This window comes from Pan troglodytes, chromosome X, assembly GCF_028858775.2.
Source record: "Pan troglodytes isolate AG18354 chromosome X, NHGRI_mPanTro3-v2.0_pri, whole genome shotgun sequence".
NCBI lineage: Eukaryota > Metazoa > Chordata > Mammalia > Primates > Hominidae > Pan > Pan troglodytes.
In genome coordinates, this window is record NC_072421.2 from 101,531,908 (window position 1) to 101,541,824 (window position 9,917).

Here is a 9,917-nt window from a genome sequence, read left to right on the forward strand (position 1 = left end):
GTAGGAAGATATGTACATTAATAGATCACAAGTCTGGATGGCTAATACTTCTAATTGGTGGGATTGTAGGTTATTTGTTTTTATACACATGATTAAAGTAGGCTTAGCATGGTAGCTCATACCTGTAATCCCAGCACTTTGGGAGGCTGAGGCAGGCAGATTGCTTGAGCCCAAGAGTTCAAGACCAGCCTGGACAACATAGCGAGACCTCATCTCTACTAATAATCAAAAATATTAGCTGGGTGTGGTGGCACGTGCCTGTAGTCCCAGGTGCTAGGGAGGCTGAGGTGGGAGGATTGCTTGAGCACAGGAGGTCAAGGCTGCAGTGAGCCATGATTGTACCACTGCACTCCAGCCTGGGCAACAGAGCAAGACCCTGTCTCATAAAAATAAAATAATAATTTTTAAAAGGAGATAAAAGTATTGTTTAAAGGCAGGAATTAAAATGCATGCAATTTTACATATTCCTTACTGTATTAGCTCAGGCTGCTGTAAGAAAATACTGTAGACTGAATGACTTAAACAACATAAATTTACTTGCTCACAGTTCTAGATTCAAGAAATCTCAAGTCGACGTCCAGCAGGGTCAGATTCTGGTGGGGGCTCTCTTCCTGGCTTGTAGACAGGCACCTTCTTGCTGTGTCCTCGCATGTTAGAGACTGGTCTCTCTCTCCTTATAAGGCCACAGTCCTATTAGATTAGGCCCTGACTGTTATCACTTCATAACGTAAATTACTTCTGAAACAACCTATCTCCAGATACAATCATGCTAGGGATTAGGGCTTCAACATATTAATCAGGAGGTCACAGGTGACAAAATTCAGTCCATAACATTTATGCTCACCATGAACACCAGAAATGTTTAGTTCATAAAACAGCAAATTCTGTTCAGTAGAAAAACCGTACCAGAAGTTCAGTGCTACAGGTCATTAGAAGATGTGATGTGCTTAATATGGTGTTTGGTAGCAAGTGCCTCCTGCCCCTTTCTCCATCCAACTTCAGTCTTGGATGTTAACTCCCATTAAGCTGAAAAAGACTTTCAGAAGGCAAGAGAGCCCAGCTTGAATTCCAACCCTTATTCAAATTGAGCAGATTACTTCAGACCCTGTGTTTTCATTTCCTCATTCTGAGATAAGGAGGTTAGTCCACATGACCTTCTCTCCCAAGGTTCTCTAACTCTGTGATTCCAACTATAAAGAAAAAGCACCTACCATCCCCAAGTCAGGACCCACTGGACTTGGACATAATTTAGTATTTCCCCCCAGGACTAATCTGCTAAAAGTTTTCCTTCAACCATTTTGTTTGAGTGTAAAAGGTACCTTTGTGTACTTTTCATTCCTTAGAATACCACCAGAATGAACCACAAGAGTCAGACAATAACAATTATATTTATTATTTTATTGCTACATTGGAAGTGAAAATAAACTGTAAGAAGCTGCCAAAGGATGCAACTTCATGAAGATTATGAAACTATTGAGGCACCCATTGTAGAAAGTTAAAATTGGCTTATCCTGCATGAGGTGCAAGGACTACCTACACAAAGGTCATCCATGGCAAGGTTATTGACAGCATCTGCCATTTGGAATTTACATACCAATGGGAAGTTTAAAAAGGAACTTAAGGAAACATTCACTACCCCTGACCTCTTAACCAGGGAATATAGGTGAGAAGAAATCAGAAGATGTCGGAAATCTCTACAAACACACAGGTTTACAAAAAAACAAGCCTAAAACCAAGACTGTCAGGCAATGCTGAAATCTGCTCTTTGGAGGAGATCCCCATTTTATGATGTTTGAACACACTCTTTCTCCTGCTGGATAGCTGGGGAAAAAGAAACCAAAAATTACAAAAGTATTTTCCTAAGACTAAGTTCAGCTTCTTCCAAAAGAGCTCTTTGTAAGTCATTGAAGGCTGCCATACATGCTTTAAATTTAGAATGCCAAGGCATTAAACACAAAACTCAGAGTGGGGTGTGTGCGTGCATGTGTGCACACATTAAGTACCTGAACTACCAATTAGAAACTACATCAACTGTAGGGTTTGTTTTTCCAAATGCTGTTGTCATTTTTTCAGATTATTCAAGACTGAGGAGTAAGTGAAGTACTTTCTTCAGATTTGTCTATCACTATACAGTTAGAAAATTATACACTTTCAGATAATTTTAACTAATATTGCAACTCTCAAATAAAACTGACATAACAAAAGGTGCCCCTTGGCTTTTGTGAATATGCTTAGAGTTTCTCCAGCAGGCTATAACTCCAGAGGGCAGAACCAATCAATCCCTTGAATCTGAGAGCTTTAAGCATACTAAGATCTAAATTTGTTCTCACTTTATCTTTTCATCAGATATAGAAGGCCAAAACTGCAGAGTCTACAGGGTTCGTTAGGGATAATATTATGGACTCAAATTTTTAAATGTAGAAAAATGCCAAATACCCAAAAGTAGACAAAAACTAAGTGTTTTTAAGTGCTACATCCAATATTCCAAGATTGGTTTTAATGTGGTTTTTAATAATTTTCCAACAAAAAACTAGTTTTTTATTCCCCCATCACTACTGGGCCCATCATGTGAGAACCAGAAGAAAACTATTTGATAGTGTTAACTGTTGCATTAAATACCATGGTACTCTAATTATTGCTTACTTTGTGTAAAAAAATTACTAGAAGATAGGTTTATTTACTGAACCTATTAACTTCCTCTACTGTTTGTTTCCAGTAGAACCCCACATGACTTACTTTCCTTTGAAGGAAGACTATTTTTTTCTTCAGTGTTAGTTTTCTTCAGTTTTGACCTGTCAAACTTCTCCACTTCCGACAAGTCTGGTTTATCACTCATCTTGACTAGAAGAAAGCCTGAAAAGAAAAAACTTTTTTCTTTTTTTGAAACAGCGTCTTGCTCTGTCGCCCAGGCTGGAGTGCAGTGGCGCGATCCCGGCTCACTGCAACCTCTGCCTCCCGGGTTCAAGCAATTCCTCTGCCTCAGCATCTCGAGAAACTGGGATTACAGGCACACGCCACTATGCCCGGCTAATTTTTGTATTTTCAGTAGAGACGGGGGTCTTACCATGTTGGCCAGGCTGGTCTGGAACTCCTGGCCTCAAGTGATCTGACCGCCTCGGCCTCCCAAAGTCCCAAAGTGCTGGGATTGCAGGCGTGAGCCACCGCGCCAGGACAGAAAAAAACATTTTTAAGAAAACTTACCTGGCAGAACTATCTTCGGACTAAGGGGTCACAAGCAAAAATTTTCACATTTCCTATCAATGTATATTCTACCTGCTCATTTTCAACAGAAAAACAGCAACAGATATTAGAAAAGTTATATTTTTGTTAGAATAATTTCAACTCCACATCATTTGCCGTTTCTGATAGGCAGTAAATGCCATTGGATCATAACGCACCAGAAACCAAGATGCTCTAGAAACACAGAGCCATTTGTCTGACTCTTAAAATCACAGCAAGGATAAAATGGAGGTGATAGAAGCACAAGACCAGACAGGGATAGAAGAAAAAATAAAGACTGGTTTTAACCAGGTAATTATTTTGAAACAGAATATAGCACCATTTGAGCATCTTCACTTTCTATTTACTTTTGGTTTTGCCATTTTTCTTGGGAGATGGGGAGCAGCACACAAAAAAAGAATGAGATAAGTTGTATTAATTTCTATCTATTTTAAATCCCCAAAGACGACAGTACATTAAGGCACTACAATACACGTCTCATAATAGCTCCTTGTGGCACTGGTTTGTAAACGCTGTAAGAAGGGACAGCTAACTAGGATCAGACCCAGGACTTCAGCAGAACGGAATAAACCAAATAGAAGTGGGTCTTCTTTCACGTTTTCACTGCAGAGAGGGAGGAGATGAGGCTCAGACGTGCGTAGCTGTGGACCTGACGAAATGCCTGGTGCCCTGTGAAAGTCTCGAGTTTGTTCAGAAGAGACAATAGGATATCCCAGGTAGAGCTTTCATGAGCAAGCCCGGCCCCACCCTGGTGGAGTAAGACACTTCGTCTAGTCCCTGGCGTAGAATGCAGAGGCCCCCAAGCAGTCAGAAGTGTCGAACATGCCTCCATTCTGTCGAGGTTACCCTAAGACCCTCCTCTGCCAAGCGATCAGACGCCAAGCTCGGAGCTGGGAAACTGGAACTAACAAATAAATAATAGCAGGGCCGGGCGCATAGGCCAGTCTGTCAGGAGCAGTTTGCATACTTTTTCAAATAACTATTAGCGTTGTTAGACGCCCAGTCTAACGGCCACGGGAGGGAAAGGAACCAGGGCCCAGCCCAAGGCCCATTCCGGGCGGCCCCCAAACTCTTCATCCTCGAAGCCTCCGACCTGCAGCTACCGCGGACTGGCCGCTTAAGGGTCCCCTACCCCTCCAACCACCGCCTCCCACCCCGACTCCCCGGGGCCTTCTTTCCAGGGACCGGCCCCCGGGAGGGCTCGGCATCGCTCGCAGAAGGCGGCGCCCCAGAAAGACAAAGGCTCGGACTCGCCGGGCCTGGCGGCGGCGCAGACACCAAGCGCCAGCCCCAACCCCAACCCCTCTGGCTCCCGAAGGCGCGGCATCCCCCGCCTCGCGACCCCCACGCCTTCCCGTCCCCATGGTCCTCTGGCTCCTGCGAGGCCGCAGGTACTCACCTGAAGGCTTGAAGACTCGTGAAAGGCCGTACGCGGGGCTGAGACCCAGGCTGGCTCCGCACCAGGTTAGCCTTCCCGCCCAGAGCCCTGCAGTGCTAAGCCTTCTAGCAGGCGCCGCCCCAGCCCTCTCTGATTGGCCGAGGGTTTCCGGACTCGCCTCCTTCCCCTCCTCCGCTTGAGCCTCCAGAGCCTGCGCCCACCATCTCTTCTAAGATCAGGGGCTTGGTGACTTCAGAGCAGACCTCGCCCTCCCCAGGCCCCACCTCCCAGGCCTCTCCCACTGCTTTAGTCCTGAGGGTCCACATTCCCTTCATCCAAAGTACACTCACTCTTGCTCTTTCCGGGCTACCTTGTAGCAATTTGAGGCTCCGTCATCAGTTTCTGCTACGTTTCAAAGATCCAGGAGAAGCTTAGTGTTGTGTCAAGACGCCGATGGACCCATCACAGAAGTTTAATCCAACCTATATCCCAGAGTCTCCACAAATGCTCACCGAAGAAAATTCCCGGGACGATTCAGGGGCCTCTCAAATCTGCTCCGAGACGTTGATAAAGAACCTTAGTAACTTGACTATCAACACTAGTAGCGAATCTGTTTCCCCTCTATCGGAAGCTTTACTCCGTCGAGAGTCTGTAGGAGCAGCAGTTCTCAGGGAAATCGAAGATGAGTGGCTTTACAGCAGGAGAGGAGTAAGAACATTGCTGTCTGTGCAGAGAGAAAAGATGGCAAGATTGAGATACATGTTACTCGGCAGAGTTCGTATGCATGAAAGAAGACCAACAAACAAGGAGCCTAAGGGAGTTAAGAAGGAATCAAGACCATTCAAATGTCCCTGCAGTTTCTGCGTGTCTAACGGATGGGATCCTTCTGAGAATGCTAGAATAGAGAATCAAGACACCAAGCCACCTCAGCCATAAATCTTATTCTTGTACCTTCAGACCATGAGGCTGAAGACCCATGGGAGAGCCGATGTTGCAGTTTAAGTGTGAAGGCTGTCTGTTGCAGAATTTACTCTTGCTTGGGGGAAGTCAGTCTTTTTGGTCTATTCAGGCCAATATGGAGGGCAGTCTGTTGTACTCAGATCCATTGATTTCCATGTTAATCGTACCGAAAAGGACAATCACACAAACATTGAGAATAAAATTTGACCACATATCTAGGTACTGTAACCCAACCAAGCCGAGTTACCCAGATCTCTATCTTTGCTTATTTGGGAAAAAAATCTCCCCCTGGTTGGAAAGACAAGACAAGACAAGACATGAAATTGGCCATCACAGAGCTAAATGTCGATCATCGGGTAATGACTGTATAACCCTAACCTGAAAATTTTCTCCACTCCCTGCTTCCCACCCTTTCTCTCACCAATCTGCAACAGACTAAACATATGCTCCCCAACTTACAATGGAGTTAAGTCCAGTTAAACCTATCACAAAGGCAAATAATTTTAAGTTGAACCATGCTAAGTTGGAGTCCATCTGCATTGGACACAATTGTGCAACATGGAATGGCTATGCATATGTTTCAGACAGCTATTGAAACACACAATTGAGCTCAGGCATGGTTGAATTTGCTAACTGCTGCTTGAAGAAACTCCCGTGGCTGCACGAGAAAATCAGGTTCCTTGTATACATTTGCAGGAAGGCTAACTTGATGCTTTTGCTTTTACACCTCTGAATTTATCACGTTGCCTTCAGGGAAAGATCAAGCTATGAAAAGACTTGTTGTAAAGGGGAGGCTTACCTCAGACTGTCTACCTAGGTATCCATGCGTTGAAGGTGCCATCACTACAATATGAGAGAGGATGGAAGAAGACAATGTTCAAGTGCTTGGGTTCTGGACTCAGACTGACGTGGATTTGAATTCCTGCTCTTCCATTTATCAGCTGTGTGATCATTGGACACGTTTCTTAGTTACTGTTTGTCTTGTCTGCAAAAAATTGAGGCTAAAATATCTACAGCATAAAGGGTTATTGGGAGGAGTCAGTGTGATTCACAGCCCATGGAGGAAACACAATCTGACATTCTCATAAGTTTAACACTGGTACTCAGACAGCATTGTAGAGAAAGAATTTTTTTAAGTGCAGTACAGGAAAGGGGACTGTATCCAAGAGGTCCAGAAGGGTGGTGTACACTAGCCAAACAATTCAGCAATGGTCTCATAGGTTGTCAGGGGCCAGTCTCTTATTTAATATAGGTTCATTTATTTATCTGTTCATTCAACAAAGATCTGAGAGCTACTACAGTCACAAATTCCTGCATGATCTAGTTACCCTGGGAAGTACAGAGTCATAAATTTGGACATGTTTCAGAGTAAAAGGGATGGTATTAAGAATCACTAAAGGGACAACAGGCAAAATCAGGACATATGGTCACTGTGCTAGGGAAAAAGTCTGGGATTAGGAAAAAGAGTAAATAGCCACCTTTTAAAGTTTTTTCTATGCCCCCACTCACGTCCACACTCATTCCCCCTTATTCCAGAGTGACAGTATACGATGAAAAGGGAAGAGTATTATATTGGGCCAAAAATCAGGACCAATCACATTTTGGAGAAAGCATAGTACTGAAGTAAGTGTTTTTATTGTCCCAAATTACCATAGTAGGTTAATTTTGTCAGACACATGTGCCTGAACGGGAAAAAACCCCACAACAATCAAACTGAAAAGAAAAAGGGAGAGTCATCCTAGTTTTCTTAATTGGTCACTATCATTTTCTTAAACTTGTGGACAAATGTGAACCTAAAAGACCCAATCTTTCAAGATAGATCCCAGTGGCTGAGCCTAAATTTAAACTAGAGCCAAGCTGCCACGTGCAGACTAGAGCTCACACATGTACTAGGAATTCCCCAAAAACCCACAGCTCTATCTAACTTTGGAACTTTCAGAGGTCACCTGAACCAACCAACGAGAGCTCACCTGCCCCTGCCAATCAGGGCTCAGTCGTGTTGACCAATCAGAGCTCCACTGCGTCAACCAATCACAACTAACTTTGAGTCCTTTATTTGCATGAATGGACTGTACTGGGAACCTTGATGGGAAATTTCCCTCTAAAAGCCATATCCTCTTTTAGTTCTCTGGAACTGCACCTTTGTTTTACACTTAAGTCTGCACCTCCCTGGTATGCTAACTGTTCACAGGAATAGTCTCTTTCCTCCAAATTCCTTTTCAGAGAACTTTTCTTCACAATACAATGCCAGAGGTAGGAGACATGCTTACTCACAGCTTTGGATTCAAATCCTTAAGTCACCACAATTACAACAAAATGAAAAATCAAACAAAAAAATAAAAAGTAGACAAAAACTTGAAACTAATTTTCTCCTCAATTTACAAGGCTGAACAGCTAGGAGGGCATTTATTGGTTCAGGACTGGTCACCGGCTCACATTCTGAGCCAATGGCTCAGGCCCAGGGCTGAAGACACTTCATTAGTTGAGTCAGAGGAGACTGCGATTTGGGTGCTCTCATTGGATACTTCCATCCTAAGTGATGCATACTCACAGGACATTAAGCTTTGCATTAAAAAAGATGGTAGACTGGGAAATAATAGAATTAGACAAATGCGAATGAGTTAGAGTCCTTATTTCAGTTTCTTGGAAGCTTGAAAGGGTGCTGTTCATTGAAATTTTGATTTAGCTATTTCTGCACTGTGGGTTTTTGTTATGTATTTAAATGAATTGTATAATAGAGGTAATGTTGAAAAAAGATTGTATGAGGTCTGCTTGTTCCATTAGTAATGTTTGCCCCGTTTGATGCTTCTAAATTGTTATTTACAGCAGTAAACTGTTTCCCTTTGTGTGTGTGTGTGTGTGTGTGTGTGTGTGTGTGTGTGTGTAATGTGATTTGACTAATAATATTTCAGGGAAGATTTTTGTAACCACATTTATAAATGAGCTGTTCAGATTTTTTTAAGTATGCTTCCTTCAATGTGTATCAACATCATGTTATATTTTCTTGAAATAAGTTTTGTCAGCCAGGCACAATAGCTCATGCCTGTAAACCCAGCACCTTGGGAGGCCAAGACCTGAGAATTGCTGGAGTTCAGGAGTTGGAGACCAGCCTGAGGAACCATGATGAATCCCCGTCCTTACACAAAAAACAAATACAAAACTTAGCCAGCTGTGGTGGCGTGCACCTCTAGTCACAGCTACTCAGAAGGCTGAGGCGGGAGCACTTGAACCCAGGAGGCAGAGGTTGCAGTGAGCTGAGATCGCGCGACTGCACTCCAGTCTGGGTGACAGAGCAAAACTCTGGGAAAAAAAAAAAAAAAAAAAAGCTTTTTCTCTTTAAACCTGGAACCGTCTTATTAGCAACAAATAACCTAATCTTAAACGTCTGACAGGAAACAAGATTGGAATTTGCGATGGTACCTTCTTGGTGACATCCATTTCTTCAATCCTTCTTACTCATTAAATCCTTCTTTGCCTCAGTTTCTGGGATTTATGTTTTACATTCATATATTTAGGAAATATTTCTGAACATATTATCATAGATTATTGAAGGGTATTTTTTTAATTTCAAAATATTTCCAATTACATAGATTCAATTTTTCTCCATAAGGAGGTTTCTTAGTGAATTGGGGTAATGTTTTCTTCACCCAACACCACTTATTCACCAACACTAACATTTAGAGTATTTTGGGGATCAAAATACTGTTAAGAAAACAATTTTAAATTTCGTACGTGTTTAAGGATTTGTAATATTTTTACAAGCATCTCAATTTCTGTTTGTGTTGTCTGCTTGGAGCCTGTGGTTTGGCCATTGTTCCTTATGCACATTCACTGAAGGTGTTGATCAGCACTGAAGACAGGAGCCAGACGGCCAGGTCCTTTTATGCTCAGGAGCCCTTGGCAGCCATGTCAGGGAGTTCCTGCTCAAGCCAGGGTGGCTTAGCCCAGGATAACACTCCATTCTGAGATGGGTGAGAAATGGTCCACACGTGGCCACCATCATTCCTCCGAAATAATGGACTTGGGCTCAGGAGGTCAAGCCCTCTTCAAGGAGCATGAGCTGAAATTGCTAAACTTTGGGAGTTTTCAGTGCACCCTTCAAAGTGCTCAAGGTGTGTCATGAATCAGCTGGGGAGAGCTGATATGGTTTTGCCCTGTGGGGTATCTATGTGTGTACCGTTGTCTGAGGTGGCAACTGGGGCCACTTAGGCTCACAGATGCCCACTGTGATTGGTTGACATGATGATGCCAAGCAACAGGATCATCCAATCACCTTCAATGCAGGGAAGATTGCTGACAGTCTCCCTGGGTGACAATTCATCCAATCAGATGTCGAGTT

The 9,917-nt window shown here is 43.2% G+C and overlaps 2 protein-coding genes across 3 annotated transcripts; one reads left to right on the forward strand and one right to left on the reverse strand.

Annotated features, from left to right (window-relative positions):
- Positions 1 to 1,368: 1,368 nt before the first annotated feature.
- On the reverse strand, positions 1,369 to 5,124 carry LOC104001050 (thymosin beta-15A). Of its 2 annotated transcripts, XM_016943216.4 has the most exons (4): positions 4,640 to 4,736; positions 3,065 to 3,139; positions 2,737 to 2,853; positions 1,369 to 1,821 (listed from the first exon to the last, which is right to left on the reverse strand). In XM_016943216.4, exons 3-4 carry the CDS (start codon positions 2,834 to 2,836, stop codon positions 1,784 to 1,786), a joined length of 138 nt encoding a protein of 45 aa, XP_016798705.1. In that variant the 5' UTR covers positions 2,837 to 2,853; positions 3,065 to 3,139; positions 4,640 to 4,736; the 3' UTR covers positions 1,369 to 1,783. The 2 variants fall into 2 exon arrangements, with proteins under 2 accessions (XP_016798705.1, XP_016798704.1); XM_016943215.3 differs by lacking the exon at positions 3,065 to 3,139 and having other exon boundaries at positions 4,640 to 5,124.
- Positions 5,072 to 5,554, forward strand: LOC737717 (developmental pluripotency-associated protein 3). The gene has a single exon (XM_009439432.4). It carries the CDS (start codon positions 5,072 to 5,074, stop codon positions 5,552 to 5,554), a length of 483 nt encoding a protein of 160 aa, XP_009437707.1.
- The last annotated feature ends 4,363 nt before the right edge of the window (positions 5,555 to 9,917 follow it).

Excerpts from the sequence above, each read along its gene's own strand:
- LOC104001050 (XM_016943215.3), bottom strand. The coding sequence starts at position 2,836 with ATGAGTGATAAACCAGACTTGTCGGAAGTGGAGAAGTTTGACAGGTCA. Across the intron at positions 1,822-2,736 it reads TAGTCTTCCTTCAAAGGAAA|CTATCCAGCAGGAGAAAGAG; the intron begins GTAAGTCATGTG and ends CTTTTTCCCCAG.
- LOC737717 (XM_009439432.4), top strand. The coding sequence starts at position 5,072 with ATGGACCCATCACAGAAGTTTAATCCAACCTATATCCCAGAGTCTCCA.